This window comes from Delphinus delphis, chromosome 9, assembly GCF_949987515.2.
Source record: "Delphinus delphis chromosome 9, mDelDel1.2, whole genome shotgun sequence".
NCBI classification, from domain to species: Eukaryota; Metazoa; Chordata; class Mammalia; order Artiodactyla; family Delphinidae; genus Delphinus; species Delphinus delphis.
The window spans coordinates 38,656,771-38,684,299 of NC_082691.1; the positions used below are offsets into that span (position 1 = coordinate 38,656,771).

Genomic DNA, 27,529 nt, shown 5'->3' on the forward strand with positions numbered 1-27,529 from the left:
GGAGTTAAACATATGAGGAGTTAGTGGTAAATGCATTTACCAGATGAATCACCACAGGGATATTTTACACTGTGTTAGAGAAGAAACAGTTGCTTTGAAAGAGATTTCAGGCTTAACTTAGTGGGGGAAAAAACCAGGTTTGTTTCGGTGGGGAAAAGTACTGGCCTTTGTATGCAGAACTCCAGTAATAATTGATTCTTTAGCAAACAGAACTAAACCAGGTTTAACCACATCACATTTTCATTCAGTGATAATTTCTTCTTTTAAAATTTCTACGTAACAGATGTTAGAATGTATTCATTGAACAAGTGATGAATCCCCATTGGTTTAGAGCTACGTGCCCTTTGCTTTGACAGTTCTTATTTAGGTGCCTGTTGGTCTAAGCATCCACTTTGGGCAGGCGTTTACATCTGTTCCTGAGAGCTGTGTGAGTTTGAAGTGTGTTTATTTTTTTAATCATCTTTTTAAAGAATTAATTAACTTATTTATTTGGCCGCACCAGGTCTTAGTCGCGGCACGTGGGATTTTTAGTTGCCAGGATCTTTAATTGCGGCATGCCAGCTGTAGTTCACGGACCAGGGATTGAACCCAGGACCACTGCATTGGGAGAGCAGAGTCTTAACCGCTGTACCACCAGGAAAGTCACAGGAAGTGTGTTTAGAATGGGGATTGACCGGGCAGGAGTGTATGTGTCTTTAAGACTATTCGATTCTTCGAAACTGATTTAAAATGTCCTCTTTGGCCTCATCTAGGAGTTTTGTTAAATTAGCATCGAATTTTTGATTCACACAGAGGGAAAGGGAAACTAGTTCACTGAGTGGGATATCGAAGGAAGAATAACTGGTAGGTGATCTTCCCACTGGTAGTTAAGAAGTCAAGGTACTTATAAAGGTCAATATGTATTAAATGGCAGAAACAAGATAAAAATTACAGCCTGATTACCTGTTATGTTTCCTGTAACTGATTCTTAAAACAACAACATGCTTTATTTTAATACATTTTGATAATAATTGCCCATAAAAAGGTATAATTGCTTTTGCAAATACCTTTTTTTTTTTTTTTTTTTTTTTTGCGGTACACGGGCCTCTCACTGTTGTGGCCTCTCCCGCTGCGGAGCACAGGCCCCGGACGCGCAGGCTCAGCGGCCATGGGCTACGGGCCCAGCCGCTCCGCGGCACGTGGGATCCTCCCGGACTGGGGCACGAACCCGTGTCCCCTGCATCGGCAGGCAGACTCCCAACAACTGCGCCACCAGGGAAGCCCGCAAATACCTTTTAATAAGGTTTGATAACATTGGATGAAAAGACTGGAGACTATGTCCTTAGCTGGTTAGTTGAAAAGACTGGAGACTTGTGTCCTTAGCTGGTTAGTTGTGAATATATTCAGCAGTGCATTTTTATTAGCATGTTGTCTGTCTTTACCTGTGTGGTTTTCATCTTTGTGGTTTCACTTTGAGATCTGGTTCTAATGTTGAATATTTTTTGATATACATGCCATAGGGGAATGAGTGTATTTGAAATAGTAGCAATAAATAGGATGACTGACTGTTAATTTCTGATGGCTGTAGTTCAGTGTGGAGGTTCAGGAAACATTCTATTAAACTTACGTGTTTAATGACACTAAATTCCTTTCTTGGAAACACCCTTTTCTTACCTATTATTGTCTTTAGGATAATAAGAAAACTGCAAGGAAAAATTTTGTATCCTCCATTTCTAAGAAAAACTAAAAATTCTAAGATGCTTTAGCCAGACTTTTTTTTTCTTTCCCTTAAAGATCTCAAGTTTATTTATAAGTTAGAAAAGAAAAAAAAAAAAGGGTAAATGTCCGAAGCTTCCTTAGGCTGTTAACGATAGGTTATATCCTTTCGTGCAGTCTGTGTGTTTCCTACCACAAAATACTAAATGGAATTAGCATCAGGAAGTCACAGACTTCCTGTCATTAGAAGTAGGCTAGTCTACTTCATACCTGATTCTGATGGATTATGGAAAGCATAAATGCCCTTTGTTTTCAACCATAGTACAAATCATCATGTTATATCATGTCCTGGTGGTATATAAAGCAGTATAATATTACGTGAAAAAATGAACTGTACATTGAGTGCTGCATTTTAAATAAATTTCACTTTCTATACTTACCCTGGCTTTCTTGATTCAGATGAAGGAATTTACTAATTTTAGTTTATTCCTAAAAGGAACATTCTTGCCATTATATATTTTTTTCCAGGAGAACGTTGTCACTATCAAATTGTATACTTACAGTGTCATCTGGAAATAATATTATTTTCAGTAAGACATTTTTGTAAAAACTGAATTTAATTAAAAATTTTTTTATAATCTAATTTAAATGATAAATAGTAAAATTCATTTTGCTGGTGTAACTTCTTCTATTTTCTGGAAGATAAAACAGTGTAATCATTTTAAATGGTATCAAAACTTGGTAGCACTGTCTAGTTTGCACCCAGGTAAAGGAGCTCATAAGGTGGCAAGAACAAGAAAAGTAAATCTGGAAGCACCAGTTTGAGGTTGTAGTATATTTTCTATAATCTACATCCATGAGTGCTAGAAAAGAAATAGGGTAAGGATGTCAGCAGACTGAAGTCAACTTAGGAGAAGGGGCACAATCAAAGTAATAAAGAGCCAGATGACTTTAAAATTAGACCAGTTGGGTTTGATTCTTGGTTCTCACACTTATTGACAGTGTGACTGTAAGCAGGTTATTCAACTTGTCATTCTCAATTTCCTTATTGGTTAAATAGGGCTAAAAATATTATCTATCTCAAAGGATCAGTGAGAAGTTTGGATGAGGTAACACATGGAAAGCTCCTAGTACAGTGCCTGATGTTGCAAGTGCTGGTCAGCTGTCATTATGCACAAATATCCCCAAGACTCCACAGCATGCAACAACTCTTCTCCCTTACTTGGTTTGCAGGTTGGCTGGGTGTTGGTTGATATAAGCTGGGCTTGACTGGGTGGCTCTCATTATGGTCAGTCTTGTTACTGATTGTAATCTGTAATTATCTATTTGGTCTGGTTTACATGTCTCTTATCTTTATTCCCCTATAAGTTGTAAGTTGTAGTCCAAGAGGGTAGGGACTTTGTCTTGTTCACTACGTTACCCTCAGTGCTGAGCCCAATGCCTAGCATGTAATAGCCACTCAGTGAAAAAAAAAAAAAAAAAAAAAAAAAAATATATATATATATATATATATATATATATATACATATCCCTTATAAAAACTAAAAACTTGGAAGATACAGGTTTATATTTTTAGTTGAAATTGATTATGTTCTCTAGTGTATTTTATTTTGGTGTGGCAGTTCACTACAAGCATTTTTAAAATACCACATTAGGACACTTACCTATACAATAAAAGACTTTATGTGAGAATAAATAATAGTGTTATTATAGGGAAGTTAGCTTAGCAATGAGTAAACAAAACCTTTACACATTATGTATCTTAATTTATATATTAATGATGCAGAGGACTAAAGGAAATCATTTGGGTTCTGGTGAAAATAACCCGAGTAAATGTTTCAGCTTTAATGACAGCTTTGCTGTCATTAAAGTGTAAGCTTTGCTTACACTTGGGGAGTGAATTTCCTATATAAAAAATGGGATAATTGTACATATTTCATAAGTTTTATAGTACTGAGAGTGACATTACAGCAGAGTCCCAAGACTGGTGAGTTGATGGTTGAGTACTGCCTACAGATATGTTTGTCTGTCCTTCATAATTTTTCTTAAAATAATTGTTTTTCATGAAATTAAAAAAAAATTATTTATTTATTTTTGGCTGCGTTGGGTCTTCGTTGCTGTGCGTGGGCTTTCTCTAATTGCGGTGAGTGGGGGCTGCTCTTTGTTGCAGTGCGTGGGCTTCTCATTGCTGTGGCTCTCTTGTTGTGGAGCATGGGCTGTAGGCGCGCAGGCTTCAGTAGTTGTGGCGTGCGGACTCAGTAGTTGTGGTGCACAGGCTTAGTTGCTCCGCGGCATGTGGGATCTTCCCAGGCCAGGACTTGAACCTGTGTCCCCTGCATTGGCAGGCGGATTCTTAACCACTGTGCCACCAGGGAAGCCCCAGTCCTACAAAATTTTTTTAATTGAAATTTTTCTGGCATTAAAAGAATCAACATGATTTCCTCCTTAAACAATGTAAGAGTCAGCAGTACTCTCCCATTCTGTACTTTGTATACACTAATTTGTGCTATAATGTCATATAAATTGCATTTTTATACATTGCTTGCCCTTCAATACTCATAGTTATTGCTCTTTGCAATTGTCTTTTAAGAAGGAGAAAAAGTTAAACCAAAAATGTTTACCGTGTAATGTATACATGTAACAAAAATGTTTACATGTATATTATCATTTATGTTTACCTATGTATGTAGTTATTTTTACTGGTACTCTTTATGTAGATTCGGGTTGCTATCTAGTGTCCTTTCATTTCAGCCTCAAGAACTCCCTTTGGTATTTCTTGTAGACCATTCTGTCTACAAATTCTATCACTTTTTGCTTACCTGGGAATGTCTTAATTTCTACATCATTTTTGAAAGATTGTTTCGTTGAATATAGAACTCTTGGTTGGCAATCTTTTTCTTTCAGCACTTTGAATATGTTTTCCCACTGACTTCTGTCCTCCATGGTTTCTGTTAAGAAATTGTTAACATTAATAGTGAATCTTATGCATAAGTTACTTGTTACTTTCAGAATTCTTCTTGGTTTTTTGACAATTTGACTGTCATGCATCCAGACATGTATCTCTTCCTGTCTGTTTTTTTGGAGTTCATTGAGCTTAAATTTAGTTAAATTTGTAAATCATTTTTCATCAAATTTAAGAAGTAGTCAGGCATTACTTCTTTGCAAATTCTTTTTGCCCCTTTTCCTCCTTTCCTTCTAGGTGGGACATCATCAAGCATACCAACACAGGAGACCTATCTTCAATGTGCCAGTTGTTTCTTCTGACTACTCAACCATATTGTGTCTGTCTAGTGAATTTTTCATTTCTTTTATAGTTTACAATTGCAGAATTTCGATCGGGTTCTTATTAGTAATTTCTACGTTACTAATATCATCTAACAGATGAGGCAACTTTCTCATACTTTGGTTCTTTAGACATGGTTTCCTTCAGTTCACTGAACTTATTTTTTAAAAACTTGTTTGAAGTCTTCATTTAGTGAATCCGAAGTCTAGGCTTCTTCAGGACAGTTTCTCTCCCATGATTATTCTCTACTTATGTTTCATTTTCTTTGCGTATCTGAATTTTTTTTTGTTAAACTGGATATTTTTACTAATATGGCAACTATGAAAATCAGAACCCATCCCCTTAGCATTTACTGTTGTAAATATTGCTTGTTTCTACTGTTTAATAACTTTCCTGAACTCATTCTGGAATATCTATATCCTTAGTCATATGTAGCCATTGAAGTCCGCTAAGTTAGCTTGTAGCAGTTGGCTAATGGTTAGAGATTTCCTTAAATGTCTGGAACTAACAATTTTCCCAGCTTTGCCTAAGGGCTGTCTGTGTGTGTAGGGGCACACTTCCTATACTCAGAAAAGCAGTTACAACTCTGCCGTAGTTCTCGCTCCCAACTTGTGAAGATGCAAAATGTCAGCCAGAAATGAGAGCATAGGGCATTTTCAGGTCTTTCCTTGTTATGTGCACAGCCCTATGCATGTATGTGGCTTTTTCTAGATTCCTAGGAATAGTTGGAGCTTTTCAAAGTCCCCTGTGGACATCTCATTTTCCAGCTTTTCCTTTTAATTGTTTGGTCAGCTTATTTTCAATTGTTAAAACCACATTAGGCAGCTGCACTAATAAACAATTAGCATTGATAGTATGTAGCTAATGCTCCCAGGGAAACACTGCATTGGAAAGCTCTGACTCAAGTCAAATAAAGACAAACCTTTGGATTTGGACTTTTCAGGGAACTTCTGGACAGGTCAAGTTATGGCAGTTACCTGGGAATTGGGATTTGAGAAGCTCCAGCCTTGTTTTACCTTATCCAGGGGCTGCCAGGCTTCTGGTTTTCATTGTGGTTGTAGGCAGTTGGTTTTCAGGGCTGTCATGCTCAGAAGAGAATGTGTGGCAGAAACAGGGTAAATTAAAATTCTACAACATTAACTATTTTTACCAAGATTTAGTGCTATATGTTTGAACAATTCCACAGATCGTCACATGCCTTTGTTTACTTTGCAGAGTTCTTAGAAAGCTGATTTTCATAATATCTGCCAATGTTCTTGTTGTTGTTATGGAAGAAAGCATTTTTGGAATACTTAGCTCTTTTTGCTTAGTCCCCTCAACAAGTAACTTATTATTATTATTATTTTTTGGCTGTGTTGCGCAGCATGTGGGATCTTAGTTCCCGACCAGGGATCGAACCCATGACCCTTGCAGTGGAAGCACAGAGTCTTAACCACTGGACCGCCAGGGGAGTCCCAACAAGTAATTTGATTACTTGATTTTTCACATGATTTTTGTAAGTCAGTTACTCCTGAGTTTAGGAGTATTAATGTCAGATATGAAAGAACCAAATATGCAAAAGTTGATACTATGTATACTATTTATATACATGTTATATCCACCATGTTATTTTAAATTATATTTTAGTACTAAATAAATATCTTCTAAATGTCTTGTTCTTTACATTGGAAATATCTTTCTCTAAAATGTGCTTGTGTCTGCTTTGATGTTTTAATTACAATTAAGTAGATATGCTAAATTAGCAGATCAGGCATATTTTCTCCTATTAGACTAGTGTCCTGTTAGACTACTAGTAGTAGACTAGTAGACTAGTAATTTCCACATTAGATAGAATTAGTGGCTTAATGCCCTTTGTGATTAAATAGGCAAAGTATTTAAGCTTTTACTTAAGAGATGTTTCTGGAAACAAGAATATCAGTGTCTAATACAAAGCACATGCCTACACTGAACTAGTGAGTTGAAACTCAATTCTTAGGGTATATAATCAAAATCTCACTTGTTAAATACAGGCTCATTATTAATATATAGATGCTATGGCTGGCATGAAACCAGTCGTTAGACTTTTCTGAAAGAGGTGCTGTGTGTGTGTGTGTGTGTGTGTGTGTGTGTGTGTGTGTGTGTGAGAGAGAGAGAGAGAGAGAGGAAAAGAGGGAGGAAGTGAGGGGACAGAGGGAGACTAAAAAGGATGAGAAAGAAATAGATACAGAGATGAGGGCGGGAGGAGAGGAGAAATAGAGAAAGAGAAAAAGAGAAAGACAAAAGAAAACAGAGGGAGAGACAATAGAAGAGGGACATAGACTGTGAGCATATTCTTGGAAAAGTTGAAGTAGGAAGGGTTAAATCATAATTTTTCAAGCTGTGTTCCATGGAACATTGTTCTTGAAGAGAGTAAGTTTTGGAAAAAGATCTCTTGGTGAAATATACTTGGGAAATGCTAGACATGATATTCCCCATTCGAATATTCAAAATGCATATTAGTAAACTAAAGTCTCTGAAATGGAAGTTGCTGAACTATGTTGAAGTTAGCATTTCCTGAACTTATTTGCATAAGGAACATTTGCTGTGGATCACAGCTAATAACACTCAGAAAATAGTGTACTTCTGCACAAAACTGATGGACTTGGAGACAATTTTCATGTATTTTAACTTTTCAGTTACAGCTAAAGGGGAGATAAGGGCAAGTGAGGAGCAGTGGCAAGAAAAGGTGAAGGCAATCTTGTTTTACGTATTTTTCTGGGGAATAGAAATCTACTTATTTTTGCTAAGCTGTATCATAAAAATAGTGTGGGTAATAATGAGGCTTTTAAAAATTGACAAAATTTAAAAATTCCTATTTGTGCCATAGAACTTTAAGAATGCAATGAATTGGTTCTTATTGCTTTGCAGAATTCCTGACATATGGTAGTTGTTAGTTTGTGGGTATGTGTGTAATGGATGAGTGCATTTTATTGTGATCTTTAAGATGTTACAGTTTCATGGAATTTATTACTTAAAGAAAGCTAGAAGAAAATGAAAGTTATTTTCAGCTTCTGATCCTCGATGACTGAGCTTTACCTTTTCTAGATTGGTAAATTGAGGGAAAGCTATTGAAAACTGCTGAAACAAGCAGGTACATTTGCTGGTTTAACCTGATCTAAAAATCCCTCAGAGTTGAATGCAGTATTTCTTTTACTTGTGGCTAACTAATATCATGGTTTCTAGGAAGTTGTCCTTTTTATGTCCTTTGCAACCACAGGAGAATTAGATTTTATTTAGGCCTTTTGTTTTTTTTTGACTAAAGAGATTCCTTATGAAAGTACATAATTTAGGGCTTAATCTGACTGTGAAATCTTTGGCTTTTTACGAATGCTGGCTTTTTGTGTGTGCATACATGTACTCGTGTGGGATTGTTTATACTATTACTATGAAGTTTACAGTTGAGAAAAAAAGGTTGGTCACAGGATAAGGCAGTATCTCTCAGGAGTTAATTTTTCACATGTATACTTTAATACTTTCAGATTGAAGTCCCTGTTCCTTAATCGTTAATCAAATACTATTTGTACATAATCTAAGGACAGTGGAAGACCTGACTACACTCTAAAAGCAATCTTAGATTAAAAATTAGTACAGATGTACTGTTCTCAAGTAATCCAGATGACAGTAGTATATGGTTTCCAGAGCCATATGATTACCACTAAATTTTTGTAAGAATCTGTTTGATACCTCTGGAATATAGTTTTAAAATACACTACTTTTTGATTAAAAATTCCTTTGCATTTTTATCAGGCACAGGTAGAAATGCTAGCAATGAAGTAATGAATAAAATAATACATTCATTATCTCACAGGCTCCTAACTAGTGCCAGTGTTAACTCCATTTTGCATAGGGCCTTAAATAAGTCTCATGTACCTCTTGGACATAATCAGTGATTAAAACTGTATGAAGAAACATCTTCTTTTAAAAGTTGTGCCTTTGGTGAAGTTTCCCGCAGTGGGGTTAAAATCTTTTAATTGTTTCAGTGACTTAACTCTAGCTGCCTAGACAGCCATTGCTAAAGGATCCACTTTTCCTGCTGAGGCCTGAGGTGTGTGCTGTGTTGTGTGGTGGTTAGCAGGCAATCATGTTAAAAACGACCCCAAATTACCACAGGTTCTCCCTCAAAACATAGTAGGAAGTATTCCATTATGAAAACTAGAGGTAGAGTTACTTATCTGTGGCTCTTACAAGCAAAGCAACAACTTAGGAATTGATTTGCAAGAGTTATTATGATTTAATCTAAATGTAGTGCCTTGTAGTGTTTTTAATTTATGGTAAAATTGAAGTAAAACTAGTCTTTTGAATGTGGCCTGCTGCTTAGATTGTTCTGTATTTAATCATCGCATTTGTACAGTGAAACATCCAGGATATTTAAGTTCCTCAGTTAAAAATTAAGTCAGGACTCTCAAATCTTTTAGGAAACTGAATAAAATAATACCAAGGAATAAACAACAGGAGGAGAAACCATTAAAAAAGAAAAACCTCTAAAAGTTAAAAGAAATTAAAAGATGTTCTCTCACCAACGGTTCTACAGTGAGTGGACGTGTCAGTATCATCTTTCTCTACGGTGAAACACATATGGCTTTCAAAAATATTAGATAAAATGGAAGTTACAACAGGAAGCCTTTTTAATCTGATTTTTATGGAGAAACTGAGAAAAAAGACGAATCATACAGTTTCTTAGCCTTTGGCAAAGACAATGTGTGGTGAATATGGCCTGGCATTTTGTTGCAAGTCCATGATGTGGAATATACCAAGGTCAGGTGTGGTGAATTTTCACTTCTGTGCAAGGCAAGGGGAGTGAGTGTTGCACTTTGCATCTTTATTGCTGAACCGAGGAGCTCCCCTTTTTTAGTGCCTCTGTTGATATATCATACGTAGATACTGATATGTGTGCATTGATATGAGTGTATATATTGATATAATTTCTTAATAAGCATACAGTTTTAGGGTAAAAATCACCACTTAAGAACATTTTTAGTGAATTGAATGTATGAAAGAAAAAATATTTCATCCTGGGGAGAGTATATACATCTCTCCAATGGCTATTCCCTTGGAGTTACCGTTTTTCTGTTTGCACAAGATGCACTTTGAAAAAAGTGTTAGGGTGCTTGTTACTTGATACCCTTGAGTGCTGGCCACCTTCCCTTGCTTTTCCCCAAGGCCGAGATATATTTGAATATAATCAGAGTTTGACCTGGAGTGAATTGGAGAACTCCGCATTCTTGGGAAAGGAGAAAGTAAAAGAACTGCTGTTTCTTTTAGGTGATGATTTGAAAGGACGCTACAAAATATTTTGATTCTTTTAGGAAAAACAGAAAAAAAAAACCATGGTAAAAGTGAACTGGAATGTCTTATTCAAGGTGCTAATTTTCATTTTATTCTAACCTGGAAAGACATCAATTTTCAAACTTCTAGTTTTTCTTGGACATTGCAGCAAGGCAACTAGAAATGGTCCCTGGTGGGGCAAATATGGCATGTTTGTGATTTGATAGTTTTTAGACACTGGATAAAATTGGTCCTAAATTGGTCCTATTGGGAATTGCACCAGGGAGGAAGCTTGTTCTATCTTGTTGCTGTGCATTTGAATGATCAAGAGATAGCTTCTTGTGTTCAGCATATTCTCCCTGAGATCTTTCACAAGCGTTGTACTTTCTGGGGAAAAAAATTACACAATTTAACAAACTAAAGATTTGGCAAGAATTATTTAGGTATGATTTGAATCTTTTTCTTAACCTTAACACATACATAACTGATTAACATAGATTTAACATAGATTAATTACTTTTTTCAGGATTACTGCTTCAGCTTTTTTGTGGTCCCAATGCGTACAAATTAAGGTAATTTTAACTCATAATGGACTTGATGGCTATTAAGTCTTCTAATGTGAGGATTCCCTAGAGAATAAGACCTCTGTGATAGGCTTTGTAGGACAGGTGATCTATCCTGATCCCAGGACATCCAGATTTTAAGAGGGATTTCCTTCTTTGATATCTACATGTCTTTCCTACTCTTGATATTTTCACGATGAAAACTAATCAGAGCTGTTTCTTTTCCTATAATTTTTTTTTGTTTTTGGTAGTTCATCTAGGCCTTTCTATGTTGGATGTCTGTTTAATATCACGATAATCCTTTTGGAAAGAGAATGTGCTTTTGCTTACATTGAATAGCAGGGAATAAATGTCAACACTCAGGAAATAATTATTAATTTGGGAGGGAATGCAGTTCTTTCAGAGGACTGAGAGCTGGGGTTGGGTATGAGTCCTACGTTTTGTCCTTTGTACTATCACCGAAATTTCTTTTTTCTTTGTTTTTCTTAAAACATATCCCAATCTTATGAAAAGGTGTTACTGCACTATGCTTTTTGAGTATAAAGACTAAATTTTTTCACAGTAGTTTATGGACAGACTATCACTTACCTATTATATTGCCAAGTTCATTATATGTTCCTAAAACATGGTTCAAAAAGGAGTGCCATTTCTTTCGACGTTGGTTGTATGGTCGATATATTCCATTGTACAAGTTTACTTTAAGGTTAAAAACGGAATTTTTTGAATGTTCAGTGCATGGGAGAAGAGTCTACCTGTGTTGATACTAATGAGCTAAGACTCTGGAGACTTCAAATATGCTGTGACAGGGGTACCCAGGTAGCATTCTTGCAGAGAATAATCAGTCTTATACTTGTCATTTTGGTTTGGAAAAGATTTTTGGATAATTCGCCATATTTATGAATAATCATCAGTGATGCTGGTAGTTATACAATCTTTCAGAAGGATTTTGAGATAATTGCCTCTATCAGGAACTTTTATTGGTACTGGAACTTTCCACTGTCTATGGAAGTTCCCTGATTAGCTTTTGAGTTTACAAGGAAGAGAGATTAAAAGTTTCCCAAGAAAGACATGTAAGTTATTGGAAAAAGAGAATTCATTGGTAACTGGCAAGCTGTTGAGACCTGAGTTACTTCTGGGGGTTTTGCTGCCTTATGATTAATCCATTTTTTTCACCTCATCTTCTAAATTTATGATTTCTGTTTTTCTGTAACTTCAGATTTAGTTTCCACAACCCTCGCGCTCCAAGAGGAGTGCATGCCATAGTAGATTTGACTTCCTTTCTCAACTGGCAAATTCTTTCCTCATGTCCTAGTGCAAACTTTGGGCATATAGAGCCTTCATCAGCCCGTTCACCCAGATCATAAGCTACTGATCATCTGTTGGACTGGCTGCTCTAGAGATAGGTCCCCACCGATAGACCAGTCAGCAGAACCTATGGAGTGGGGCTGGGAAGGAATGGTATGACAGGAAAATAAAACAAGGTTGATGCTTTCTTAGCAGGGATTGTAGATTGGGTATTTTCTTTCCCAAAAAGGGGTGGGAGGTGGGGAGGGCATGGCCAGCACCCAATATTGTTTAAAAGATTCAAGTACAGTATCTCATCGATATCTTAATTATTGGAACAGGAGCAGATAAATTTGGGCAAAGTTGGAAAACCTCACATTGTTTCCGACACTTTGCCTGTTGTGATAAAAATGAGAAGGATGAAATTAAAATTCTGTCTTTTATAACTCAGTTGTTACATTATTGGATGGATTACATAAGGATAATGAGGATAGTGATTGTGTATAGAAGAGTCTTCATTTTCCCTAGGCCTTGTTAGTGGTGCACCATCTATTTGCCTCCATCTGTACTAGAGGTGGCAAGGGCCATTGTAATTCATTTTGAACACAGGATCTAAGTACATCAAAGGCTGGTGCACAGAGTGAGGTGTAATGGCACAGAGGAGTTGGGGTTTGCCAGTGGCATGATCTGCTGGTCCATGCTGGAATCTATAGAATACGTAGAAAAGGAGCAGAAATGTGACCAACCGCTTGGGCTGTGTTTTCCCTCACATGGTCTATACTTGTTGATGACAAATGGAATGATCGCCATTCCGTGTTGCTAAGGAAATCTATTAAGTTTCTCAGAATAGAATGTTACCTATTACAGAAATATTTCAATCCAGGTGTTCCTGGCCGACTTCCCAGTGTCCCCAGACAGTCCTACTAAATAGGTGCTCACTGGTCTGTAACTGGTTTCATCCTGCCCAGAGACCACAGCCTAGCTCTCTGATGGTGAGGGAGGGACATGCAGGCCTTAGTTCAGGCTCTCATCAATAAGTGTGTGTGTGTGTGTGTGTGTGCGCGCGCGTGTGTGCGCACTCGCGTGCACGCGCATGTGTTGTGCTTTGGGGCAGCTCTGCTTTGTACTGTGGGTGTACATTGGCTGGACAGCTCTGCTCCATTCTTTCACCTTGGTTTGACCAGCAGTCTATCCAGGCATGTTCTCATGGAGATGGCAGGTATAAAAGGGTGGAAACACACAAAGTTTCTTAAAGCCTAGATCTGCCACTGGCACACTGTCATTGCTGCCTTCTATGGGGCCAAATTTGTAGTCTTTTGTGTCTGGCTTCTAAGGCTAAAGCATAATGATTGCGAGATTCATCCATGTGGTTGCACATGTCAGTCTGTTGTTCTGTTTTATTGCTGAATAGCTTGTCACTGTTAGTTTTAGCCTCAGTGGCCTAGTATTCAGGCACATTTAATTCCTGTTCTCTTAGCTCTGACTTTTCATGATTGAAGGATGTAGGCTAGGCTGTAGAGAAGAGTTTTTAGGAGCCACAGAGTTTCATAGAAAACCTAGAAACAGAGTTTCACAGTGTTTAAGTCAACAGTTGATGCTCGGGGAACTAGATTGTAAAGTGAGACTCAGAAGAAACATTTGAAAATATCATGTGAAATATGAGAACCAGGGAGAAGGCTGAAGGTACTAAAATTAGTGTAAGGAATGGGCCAGCAGGAGGCTATTGGACAAGTTGTTGAGACGGCGGGATAATTTTAAAACCGTAGTTTTGGTCTTGAGATAATGAGATAATGTTTGGAGTTTAAAGCAGATTGTTACAGTTTTAAGTGTTGCACTGAACTCAGGTTAAATTTTGTGCAACTTGTATCATTGAAGAAAAAGTAGAACTGATGTCATGAAGTCATTGGTGCTTCTCTTCATTTCCCACAGCCTGTGAACATACAGATTTAACTTTGATCTCTTTGTGTTGTATTTGCTTGTATATCTTCCCCAGCCTCATTCATCCTTCTCGGTGCTTAGAGAAGGATGCCTGGCAACTATTCCATAAATATTTGCTTGGTATCTGGATAGGTACTCCTCAAGTTTTTTGATCATTCTTTTTCATGTTTCTCTCATAAATGTTGGACATGTATTTACAGCTTCTTATGAGTATTCCTGCTAGATGTTCTATAGGGAACTTAAACTGATGCCATGAATCTAACCGATGGAACTGTTCCCTTTTTCTGTACCTTCCAACTGGGGTAATAATGTCACCAACCCTGCTGATGCTGAAATAGCTTCTGGCTCTGGGCCCTCCCTTCTCTGGTTCCTGGATTTATTTCAGATCCTCATGATCCCTTTTTTCTTTTTTCTTTTTTTTTTTTTTGCGGTATGCGGGCCTCTCACTGTTGTGGCCTCTCCCGTTGTGGAGCACAGGCTCCGGACGCGCAGGCTCAGCGGCCATGGCTCACGGGCCCAGCCGCTCTGCGGCTTGTGGGATCTTCCCGGACCGGGGCACGAACCCGTGTCCCCTGCATCGGCAGGCGGACTCTCAACCACTGTGCCACCAGGGAAGCCCCCTCATAATCTCTTGATGAGATTACAATAGCAGTCTTCTAACACAGGGACCAGTTTCGTGGAAGACAACTTTTCCACGGTCGGGGTTTGGGGAGGGATGGTTCAGGCTGTAATGAGAGCGATGGGGAGCGGCAGATGAGGCTTTGTTGGCTCGCCCGCTGCTCACTTCCTGCTGTGCGGCTCGGTTCCTAACAGGCCTTGGACCGCTATCCTTCCGAGGCCTGGGGTTTGGGGACCCCTGTTCTAACAGTTTTCTCTGCATGAATTTAAAGTTACCTTATCTCTGCGGCTGGGTATTGATCCAGTTTTCCCCTTAGTTGTTGACCCTGGGGCTGGACAATGCATGTGTGATATGTCTGCTCAGTGGGTTTCTGGGCATTATCTCAATTCCTTAATTTTATTTGCAAACTTCGATCAGTTTACTTTTTCAAAGAAGATACATAAGAGTAAAATATTCAGTGAACCTCTTAGTTTTTAATAGTGCTTGACAGTATTTGATTGTGAAGCTGAAAAGAAATAGTTAAAAACAGTTATACAATTACCAGTGAAATTTACTTTTCCATGTTAGTTTTCCCTCTAATTATCTGGATGCAGAAAAGAAGTATCATCTTCTAGGTAATGTTTAACTGATGCATGTGGGTGGTGTTTGCCTATAAGTTCATAGTGGCTTTTGGTTGGGTAGAGCTGATAAAAATGTGAATAAACTGACAGTTTTTTGTTTTAACTGATAAGTGTTTGAAAGCCATTTGTCAATGTAATTCTGTATAAACTCTTCTAAAAATTGGTACTCGTAGAAATCTTGTCCTTAGCCAGGTCATTTGTAATTTGTTTCCTGAAGAGTGATGATTGCATTTATGTTATCAGCCTCATATGGACTTAGTCTGAGGTTGTTTATTTACTCATAAAATGATTGGATATATTGTAAGAACAAAGCTTCTTGGACAACTGTCTCTCCTGCAATTCTCAAATACATTGCATAATTCAAACCATGTAAATGTATGCAAAATGCTTCAAGTTTGATTTTCAGATGATAAATTGAATGCAGGTGTTCATTGTTTACCTCATTGTAAGATAGCCTATTTTGTTTCTACTTGAAACGTTCTGAGTATGGTTCTGTAACTGCAGAGTGAGAAACCTGTGCATGCATGCCTTTGATTTAGTTTTTCTCTAATGTGTATATTCTTCGTTGGGCAAACTTCCCAGGCTGCTTTGCAGAACTAATACTGTGAGTGATGTTAAAGCTGGAAAAATAGATATGTAATCGGATTATTTGTAACCATGGACCATTATATGATTACCATAAAACAATAGTTCCTCACTTTTTTTGTGTTATAAAAGCTCTGACACTTGTAGAATCCCTTCCCAGAAAAATAACTGCATTATACACACAATACTATTTTCAGAGGTTTTTCCAGTCCCTCTGAGTCCTATTCACTCACCTCATGTTAAGAACTCTGCTACATTTTAATGTGTTGTTTATGGGAATATAAACTGAAGCCACCTTTGTGGATGACAATTTGGAATTACTTACCTGTTTCTGGGTAAAGATAACCAACTGAACATGTATCTAGTTTTGTTCACTACTCAAACCTCACTAAATCCACTTAGCAAGGGATTAAAACCAACATGAACCCACGGAAATAAGGAGAATGAGAGGTGGTGATGGCAAACAAATAAATAACCAGAAAACAGGTGAATAAGTAGTAACTGATACAGTCAATCTGAGAAGGCTGAATTATAAGAGAGTTGTAGGGAAAGCTAAGAAGTAAAATTGACTACAATAGAATTCCCCAAAAGTTCAGGTAGCACCGGATACTCCTAGAACTGAGTGAAGGGGGACAAAATAAGGAGGCTTTGCCGGAACATATTTTAAAAATAGTCTGATCTCTAAATCACCTTCTCTACTCTATGATTTCCCACCCCCACCACCACCACAGAGACAGGTGGGGGTGAAATGCTTCCTCCATCTGGGGAGAACACTGGGTGCAGTTGAGGGAAGGAGTGCCTTGCCCCAAACGGTGACTAACAGACCATGTGCACATTGCCTGCCCAATGTGAGAAGCCCATCGTCTCTTCTCCCACTCAGCAGCCAACATCCTGGCGGCTTGGCTTTCTGTCTTGGGTGGAGATTGGAAGTGTTTTGAGTAATATGTCTAGTCGAAGAAGACAGACCTAAGAGTACTAACCTCAGAGGTTCCCCATCTCCGTATAGTGAAGCTCACCGTTCACAAACCCCACCCCTGCACTCATTGCTTAATAGCTTTTTAATCTTCCACTCTTAAATATAAGCTGACAAGTTTACCATCCCACGTGAAGAATGCACTTTACTGTGGAAGATAGAGACCAAAACAAACAGAAAAGCCTAATATGAGGAAGCAGTGAATATGTAGAGAAAGGAAAACTTTTTTTTTTTTTTTTTTTGCCATACGCAGGCCTCTCACTGTTGTGGCCTCTCCCGTTGCGGAGCACAGGCTCCGGACGCGCAGGCTCAGTGGCCACGGCTCACGGGTCCAGCCGCTCCGCGGCATGTGGGATCCTCCCGGACCGGGGCACGAAGCCGTGTCCCCTGCATCGGCAGGTGGACTCTCAACCACTGCGCCACCAGGGAAGCCCGAGAAAGGAAAACTTTTAAAAATATCATTACAGAGATAAAAGTTCATTGCCAACATGAATTAAGATCAGAATGCTCAAAAAAAAAAAAAAAAGTTCAGAGGATAAAAAAGATCTGGGGTTAAAAATAAATCTGAGGAACTTCCCCATAAAGGATAAAAAGATGGCATATAGGAAAGAAAAGAAAATTAGAAGTCCAATCAAATAAAATCAATATTCAATAACAAAACTTTCTGAAAGAGAAAATTGAGAGAAGGAAATATCAAAGAAATAATGCAGCAAAAAGTGTTTTTAAAGCTTACCTCTTATATTCCCTTTCTCAGAAAGCTATTAGAGGATGTGTTCCACAGAAAGGAGAGTGTCATTCAAAAAGATTACATGGGATATTGGAGATTCATGATAGGAGAAAGATGAAGAGTATCCCCAGGATCATGGCATAGGGCATTCTCAGGATGATAGCTGTGTGTCACTGTCAGAGGACAACAACCAGTCCATGTTGAAAAAGGTCAGAAGACTTCAAAAGTGACTTCTTCAGGGATATAAAGTTGGTGAAATGCCTTATGTGTGTGAATATCTTGAGAGTAGATCTAGACAAATAGCTGTTTGCTGTTGAATGAGTCATAGGCATGTAGAAAACCAAACACTTGAAACAAAAGAGAAGTTCTAATTCCAGGAAAAACAAAGACTTGTGCAGGAAAGGAATTATAATATATAACCTAGCTATGAGTAATGTTTACATAGTCAGTAATGTAGACACACATTGATTTAACCAAAATTAGGATATTGAAGGCATGGGGAATGGGAATTGTTGGTGTGTATTGTGGTGATGTTGGGAGGAGAGAAGACAAAGTTCTTCCATATTATGATGGCCAACTCAGAAAATAAAGAGGCAGCATTACAAGTATGTTATTTAGAGAGATGGTGTGACGGTAAACTTTTTAATTGCAATTGCTCAGGCCTGACAGTGTTCTGCTTTTGTACCCTTACTATGGCCTCCTGGTAAGTGAAGTATATTTCTCTGCTCCTTGATTCTGGATTTGGTCTCTTAACTTGCTTTGGGATTTTAGCAGATGTGATATAGGCAGAGGCGTAAATGTGCTTGTGCTGTTGGGCTTGCCCTTTGGTGCATCTGTTGCCTTAAGGAAGGCATACTCTCGTGGCTGCCCCTCCATTGTGGCCTGCAGTGTGAGACCCACAGATCAGAACTGCCACAGCCAACCTACAGTCCTGCAGCTTTAGAGCACAGTCATCTCGGCTGTCCCACAGCTGTTCATGAGAAAGAAGTGTATTGCTATGTGCCACTGAGATCATATGTACATTTGTTACTCACTGATAGTTGACTGCTACACATGGAAATGAATGTTAGAAGAGTCAATTGAAAGAAGGAAAAATGATCGCCTCTGGAGAAGACAAAGTAGGGTGAAGGGGGTGAGGTTGACTTTTTCATAACAAATCTTGTACAGATATTTGGTTCTTTGAGCTATGTAGCTTGATAACTGAAATGTATGAACTAAAAATTTAGAAAATAGAATAGATGCCATGATTTTGTAGTTGGAGTTTATAAAGGAAATCTAGCGGATGGACAAGAGATCAAAGCAGTTGGGGTGCTAGTAATGACATTTTTCATGCCTTCCGCCGTAGTCTCTTGGTTGATGAAGGGCAGTCTAAGAAAGCGAACATTTCCTAATCAAGAGCAAATAGAGGTTTTATAGGATTGGATGCCTCTTTCAGGGAAAAGGGCAACTTCATTGTGAGAGGAGAGTAAGAGAAATGATGGTTAGATCTTCAAGTCAGACTGGATTATGGAATGAAAAGTTTCAGAGGAGTCACAGATAAAGGTAAACATCAAGTTCCCCAAAACAGAAATTAGTTGTTCAAGTGAAGATAAATGTCAAGGAAATGGCTAGAGTATTTAAAGTTTGTGCACATGGACCTTGAATTCAGCTAGTATAATGTCAGTAATTGGAGTAAAAAGGAAGACTGATCCCATGTGCCTGAAACTGCAGAGCCTATGAAGTAGTGAGAGATGATAGTGTTATGAAGGTTGGAACATTGTCCAGATGGCCCGCATTTTGGAAGGAAGGAGTGTTTTGCATGGAAGAAGAGCAGTAGGGATCTGGAATGTTAATCCTGCCTTCGTACCCTGCCTTTGAACCACTTACTAGTGATGGTTGGGAAAAGCAGCAGAAACCAGTTGAGGATGCTGGTGAGCAATAGGTATTCCTTCCAATCTAGGAGGTAAAGAGCCTATTAGGTAATGAGTTTGAGTGAACTGAAGCATAACAGAGGATGGTACAGGAGAAAGGGCTGGGCAGGAGGTTAACTATAGGGTGATGGTCCACGGAGACTGACCGAACAGTGTGAGAGGTGTATTATAAACTATTTATTTGATGTTAGTCACTTAACCGCTATGTAGAGAAGACAGGAAAACAATATACACATAACAAAAAAGCTTCAACTGGGCTTCCCTGGTGGCGCAGTGGTTGAGAGTCCGCCTGCCGATGCAGGGGACACAGGTTCGTGCCCCGGTCTGGGAAGGTCCCACATGTCGTGGAGCGGCTGGGCCCATGAGCCATGGCCGCTGAGCCTGCGCGTTCGGAGCCTGTGCTCCACAATGGGAGAGGCCACAACAGTGAGAGGCCCGCGTACCAAAACAAAAAAAAAAAGAAAAAAATTAATTAAAAAAAAAATAACTTCAACTATGTGTGATTTACAGAACAAATCAAACGGGAAGAGAATATCTATGTTTGTAATTGTCAAGATTGAGAATAATATACTTTAAAACTTTGTTCATATTCTACCTTTATTCTTCCAATTTCACTGCTAATTTTTCTTCCATTTTTCTTAATGCAAACTAGGTGTAAGGGAAAGTAGAAGGAGAAGGTTGTACACATTTTCAGAGCTACCCACACTACAGAGAAAATAGAACTCTACACAACCATGAGATATTACTGAATAGCTTCTGGCAGCTTTTTTTTTTTTTTGTGGTACGCGGGCCTCTCACTGTTGTGGCCTCTCCCGTTACGGAGCACAGGCTCCGGACGCGCAGGCTCAGTGGCCATGGCTCACGGGCCCAGCCGCTCCGCGGCATGTGGGATCTTCCCGGACCAGGGCACGAACCCGTGTCGTCTGCATCGGCAGGCGGACTCTCAACCACTGTGCCACCAGGGAAGCCCTGTTTGTCTGTTCTTTAATTCTAGGTCTTTGTTAAACATTTCTTGCATCTTCTTGATCTTTGACTCCATTATTTTTCCGAGGTCCTGGATCATCTTCACTATCATTCTGAATTTTTTTTCTGGAAGGTTGCCTATCTCCACTTTATTTAGTTGTTTTTTTGGGGGTTTTATTTTGTTCCTTCATCTGGTACATAGCCATCTGCCTTTTCATCTTGTCTGTCTTCCTGTGATTGTGGTTTTTGTTCCACAGGCTGCAGGATTGTAGTTCTTCTTGCTTCTGCTGTCTGCCCTCTGGTGGATGAGGCTATCTAAGAGGCTTGTGTAAGTTTCCTTGGCAGGTGGTTTCTTAACCAATGTACCAGCAGGGAAGTCCCTGCTTTTTTTTTTTTTTTTTTTTAACATATTGGACTTTGTGATTGAGCCATCTATTATCTTTTTCTGTTTTCCACCCTTCTAAATATTATCCTCTTAAATATTATCCTTATTTTATGAGTATAGACACTGTTATTCTGGGGTTATTAAGTCTTTATTAACTGTATAGTTTCTAGCTCCTACGAAATACTTTATTTTTTGCCTTTTTCACCTTATCTTTCATTTTAGTTTTACCTTGGGTTTCAGTTAAATCTGGGTTTTTTGCTCCTGTGTGTATGTTGGAGACTGGTTGGATTTGTGGATTTTATAAGTGGGCCTGTTGATTGTGAGGTTCACTGTAAGGTGACTGGGGTTGGCAGTGTCTGTGGGGACCTCTGACAATAGTGTGCTGAGGGCTTCTGCCTGAGGAGAACATTGTTAACACTATTTTGGGCTCCAAATTTAGGGAGGCAGAGGGTTCTCCACACCTATGTATTTGTGTGTTTTTCATGTGATCAGTGATAGCACTATGGCCCCCATGCTGGATAATGTCGATACTTTATGTAGTTACACATTAATTAACTTACTTGATTAAAACCTACCATCTTGCTGGGTGATTTATTTTTGTTCCTTTTCTTTCTTTCTGCCTGCCTTTGTATGAATTTCTCATTTTATGATTCCCTCTTATCACTATTGACTTCTTACTCTAAAACATTTGTTTAGTGATTACCTTGAGTTTAAACTCACAGTAACTTTGAAATACTATTACACCTCTTCGTGAGCACCCAGTAACAGGTTGCTGAAGAAGACCCTGCGGGTGGGTATACACTCCTGTTGCGGCTGTGATTCCCAGAGGCTCTACATTCTCCTAGTTTCCTCCACTCAGTGTTTGACAGTTTGTTGGAATTTTTAGGTGATTGCTTCTTACCTGCCTGTGTGGCACTCGCTCCCTTTTGGGGGGAGGCATGCCTTTTCTTAGATTTAGGGGTACTTGGTCCTCCTGTGACCTCAGCTCTGATGTTTTGAGGAAAAGTTCTGCTTTTGGAGTTTGTCTGCTTTTTTCTTTTGTTCTGAAATGAGCATCATTGTCAGCTTTCTATATCCTAGGCAGAAGTGGAAGTCGTCATCCATGTTCTTAAGAAACACATTCAGAGTTTAATTTGTCGTTAAGCATGCTTTTTTTTTTTGAGGTAACTGTAGAAGCAAGGTTTAATGCAAAAAAATTACCAAAAACCCTGTAAATAGTTGTAATATTAATCTATACAGTGAATAACAGCTTCAGACTATTTCTGCCAGGATGGCTCAGTATCTGTTTCTAGTATATATTTCATAAGTACCTGATCCATCATTTTCCTTATTTCCTGTTGGCTCTGTTGATTGGAATCCTGAAGACTTCATGCAGTTTGTAAGCTGTTGCCATGTTGGCTGGTATATCACGTGAGTGGCAGGAGCACAGCATCAAGTAATTCTCATCCCTGAGATACAAAGGAAGTAGCTGTTCCTGTGGGTTCCTCTTAGTATGCACTTTGTGAGCGCTTTTAAGGCTGTCCATGCATGTGTTCAATATCTTGCATCTGGAAAGAGGCAGGAAAAGGGTTATTGCCAGTCATCTCTGGGATTTAACTGTGTGTTAGGAGAGAACTCTTTTTTTTACTGTAGGTTGGTCTCACTTGCATACTACTAGATGAGCCTGTGCAGACGTTGAAAGTAGAATGTAGAGGTTTACCAAAACTTAATGTAGTTGAATGTAACAACTGCTGATAATACTATATTAGAGATGAAAATGTTTAATAAATGTCATGTTAGGTAGTATATCAGTATAGAAAGTTTAAGCAGAGACTGTTCTGATTAATTTGGGACTCTGGGTATACTTGATGGTTATATTTTCTTGCACATTAACTTCATAAATCATTAAAATTTGGCATTTCGTAAGCTCAAGTACAATAAAGATTGGCAAAGGGTGCTAAATGTCATATTCGTATTTGTTGTCTTCCTGCAGTCTGTCTTATACGGATATGCTCTTTGTAAAATGCAAATCCAGCAGATGTCTGCAACGTCTATATCTTTGTTTGGCACTTTTTGCCTGAAGGGTATCCCTATGCTTGAGTTTTATTCAGTCTTTGGAATGAGATCAGAGACCGTTTCCTCTGATGGGCCTTCCCTGATACCCTCATGTAGAATTAAGTATTTTATCTCCTGGTCTACTTATAAATATTCCTCTGTTGTTCCATATCACATTCTGTTATAAAATATTTGGTATAGATCAACCTCCCCTTCTAGACTTGAGTTCCTTGAGGCCACAAAACATGTTTCATTTGTCTTTTTATTCTGGTCCTTAATACAAACCTTGGACTTGATAGGTACTTAGTGACTGTTACTCAGATGAATTATATTGTGTTGGTCATTTTTGATGGTTCTGCTTAAAATGCTAAAAAATGTTACTTATATTTTGCTAAAATCTAATGGGCGTTTAAATTTTTTCTCATAATGAAAGACTGAAATATTGCCATGTTCAGAATCAAAATATATCCTCTAAAAAGGATATATTGATATTTAAAATACCAATTAATAAGAAAGCGGTATAAATATGAGATAAGGGGTTTGGAGTTTTATGGATACCTATATTTGTTAAATCAAGTCTGATACGGTAATCCTCGGTCATACCTTGAGGCATTTCACAAATGTGTTTGGAAATGTAGTTTTTGAGCAAAGGAAATGAAGTATTATATTTATTTGACACCTGAGACTATTCAGGAAGTTAAAAACTTCTGATTGCAACATTCCTGTTTTCTATTTGTTTCATTTGGCTTTTAGGGCGTGAGGAAGATTAATGTACCTGATTAATCAGTAGCTAATTAAAGAGTTTGCGAGTTTTCTGGGCTCTTTTCCATGTACAGTTGATTATGAAATTAAAAGATTAGTTTATTTAAAATTATATTTCAACTTGTTAATTCTTTTTTCTTCCTACACAGTGTAGTGACTATGACTTGGAATTTGGAACTGAGTGTTTGCATTTGGCTCTAAAATACTGTCACATCAAAGCCAAACTTATAGAAGGATCTCCTGACCTCTGGAAGGTAAGGGAGTTGGTACTTAGCTCTGTTTTGGTGTGTCATTCCTGAAGACGTATTGTCTACAAGTACAGACAATTTCCAGGTGCTTTAGAAGATAGAGAAGTATAAAAATATTTGGTTTCACATTGAAACAGTATTTCCAGGAATAAAGGTGTGTGTGTATACGCATACATAAAAGGTGTTGAGTCTCACTAGGTTTTCTGAACCATCAAATATGGTATCATTTCTATTGCTCGGTTGCAAGAAAACTCACGCTGGGATAATTTATTCAAACAAATTCCATTTTAGCCAATAAGATTCTTTTATTCACAATTTTTGTGTGTGTTCTTTACATATAATCTTTTACTCTGTAGCCTTACCTTCAACTGGATTGAGAGTGCAATTCTGCTTTCCAAAATAACAACGTTTCCTCACAGGCCTTGGGGTGGTAGCTCCAACTTAACTGGGTTGAAACACATATCTGCCAGTTTTGACCCAGTGGGGTTGGTGGCTAGAACCACTCACCTCCTCCTAAGAGGAACTGTGCTCCTTCCTGTGGTAAGGTTTGACTGCCTTTATGGCAAACTTCTTTCTTTAGGAGGAATGAAGTGGTTGTTGCACGATCATAGTTCAGCTTCCTGTTGCAGCAGGAGTGCTTTACAGCGTGACTCTCCTGTGTTTGATTGGGTAGAAATAGGTTGAATTGAGCAGTGTATTCTGAAATAGAACTGTAGGGTCATATCATAGTTTTGAATAAGTATTGCTGCTTTTGAAATGTTGGATGAAATCTCTATAAAGCATCCCTCTAAATCTGGTTAGAAAACATTCATCCTAATTCTGAGATTATATGAATCTAAAAGCATACTTCCTCATTGACATAAAAAGAAAACAAAAAGCCCTATGTGTTGATTAGGTATTTTGTAAGTCACGTGGTGGGCCTTGCTGCATGCTAAGATTTTCTCTTACATACTTAAATTGTTCTAAGATTACAAAATATTGACATGCCTGAATTATTGCCTGATGGAGTAAATGAATGCAGTCTTATTGCTCTTTTAAGAGTATCCGAATATCATCAACCCAGAAGGCAAACCTTTTATTCATTGTGTTTCTCCTTTTCTATATATGGCTCAGATGGTGATATACATATCAATTGGGAGGATTTTGATAGTAACCAATTAGGTATTTTGTTAAAGATCCTGACCCATGTCACCATAGACCTGCTTGACTTAATTTGCAGACTATGTTGAAAAAAAAAAAAAAAGTAAAAATTCAAGACATTTTATTGCTACTAACATGTCAGCACTCTTTGGCCTCATTGCTGATGTTTTAGGCTGTGTGAGTATCTACTTCTTGTGGGTATTCTGAGCCTTCTTTAAACTTGTAAAGTACCCTCAGGTCTGCAGGTGAAAGGAACGCAGCACACTGCTCTTCTTTGAATTTTACACTCTGTGTTACACAAATGTATTTCAGTATTTTTGAGTGAAATCTCACATTGCAGTGCTTCCACCCGCAATACAGTATCACGGTTTTAGTCCTTACATCTTGGCGCTCTGCTTCCCTTTTATGTGCGACAAATGTCGGGGCACTGAACTGTGGTTGGCCTTTCCAAGTGCTTCTATTCATTCTCCTCCTGAGTCATTTCATAATGCTGTTGTGGGTTGAACTGCATCCCGCCACAGAAGATATGTTCAAGTCCTAGCCCCTGGCACTTGGGAATAAACACTCTTGTTTGAAAAGAGGGTTTGCAGATATAATCAAGTTAAGATGAGGTCAGGTTGGTAAAGAAGAGTCCCTAAATCGGATCTGTAAGAATAGGAGAAAAGATTCACATACAGATAGGTGGAGAATGCCAACGACAATAGAGATAGAAATTGGAGTGATGCATCGACAAGTAAAGGAAAGTGAGGGGTCGCTGGCAACCCCAGGAAACTAGGAAGAGGTGGGGAAGGATTCTTCTCTAAAGCCTTCGGAGTGGGCAGTGGCCCTGCTGATACCTGGATTTCACACTTCTAGCCTCCAGTACGGTGAGAGGATATGTTCCTTTTTGAAGATGTCCAGTTTGTGGTACATTGTTATGTCAGCCCTAGGAAACTAATACACGTGCCAAAGGGTGATATCCTGTTAGGCCCAGAGGGATCATTTTCATAGTATCACTTTCCGAACTGGGCCGGAGTGGGGAAGCCCTGCTCTTAGAATGTTTGAATAATGATGTGCCTTACCAGCGTCTTGGATTCTAAAAGGGCATGTAATGCAGTGAATTGGGCAAAAAGTCTTTCAAATTGCAGTTTTGAGGTCTTTTTAAGGTATCAAATTTCTTCTGTGATTGAGGGGAAGTTATCTTGAGTGCAAATGATGTAGTTGTTTCAGGTTCCCTATTTCCCTCTTCTGCCTCCTGTCTCATCATCCTCTACCTTTAAAAAATATTTTTGATATTTACTGGCTGTTCGTTTGGCCCTGTTTAGCTTTTTGATGATACTGTATGAGTTGTCTTTAGCATAAGCTTTTAGCTTAATTTTATGGTTTTATTTTGCATGGATAAAGAGTATTACCATTGCTGTTTAAACCAAAGCAATGGAATCTGCGTATTGAAATAAGTGTTCTAATTCAATACTAATTCCAACAATGCTACAACTTTTTACAACTCAGAGTTGAAAGAAGATTTAGTACAATTATGCTAAAACTGGCATTGAACTTGGGTGGCAGGCCAAATACCTGGAACATGATTCAGAAATCTGACACAGTGAAGAGTGCACAGTGAAGAGAGTGCACATTTCAAGAGAATTTTCACTACCACAAAACAATAAGGCAAAGGAGGATTCTGAAATACAGAGCCAGGACACCTTCCCCTACCCCTCAGAAAGTGAGGGAGTTCACCCCTGGTGCTGGGAAGAATGACTAGAAATTTCTCATGACCACATGTAGGACTGTTATTTCATCTGCTGCCAGAAATCCCAGGAGGACTATTTTATATTTTACATACTTTTAAATTTTTATTTATTTATTTATTTTATTATTATTTTTTTTGCGGTATGCGGGCCTCTCACCCATTGTGGCCTCTCCCGTTGCGGAGTACAGGCTCCGGACGCGCAGGCTCAGTGGCCATGGCTCACGGGCCCAGCCGTTCTGTGGCATGTGGGATCCTCCCGGACCGGGGCACGAACCCGTGTCCCCTGCATCGGCAGACTGATTCTCAACCACTGCACCACCAGGGAAGCACCATACTTTAAAAAAAAAAAATAGAAGTAAATGCAAAAAGTCAGCATTTACGGTTGAGGCCAGCCTTCCTGCAGTAGCTCCTCTGGGTTTAGAGGAAACATCAGTTTTTTCAGATCACCATGCAGGGTAGAGGACATCCTTGAGAATGAGCAAAACCCCCTTCTTCTCCCTCCTTTCCCCTCCCTAAGAGCGACCAACCACAGAAGAATACAGGACCGACTCCTGAGAATAGGGCTTGGCTCTGAAGCTCTGCCTGAGTGGTTGTGCCTAGCCAGCCCTTACTGAACATACTCTTATTTTAGTGAAATTTCATCTAGTCTATATAAGAGGAGACTACGTTTAGTCTCTATTCCTTTAATTTATAGTTGTACCATATTTTTGTCCCAATATAAAGAGTTGGTCACTTACTATACTACACAGACCTAATTGAACAAACTTCTTGTTTCTAAGTGTTAAAAC

General features: G+C 38.6%; 1 protein-coding gene across 5 annotated transcripts in view; it reads left to right on the forward strand.

The window, feature by feature from the left end:
* Window positions 1-27,529, forward strand: part of CRPPA (CDP-L-ribitol pyrophosphorylase A) — a 362,199-nt gene that overhangs the window by 70,582 nt on the left and 264,088 nt on the right. For all 5 annotated transcript variants that reach the window (XM_060020425.1, XM_060020424.1, XM_060020426.1 and 2 more), the window contains exon 4: window positions 23,774-23,878. In XM_060020425.1, the coding sequence (XP_059876408.1) occupies window positions 23,774-23,878 (105 nt within the window). The remainder of the gene's footprint in view (window positions 1-23,773; window positions 23,879-27,529) is intronic.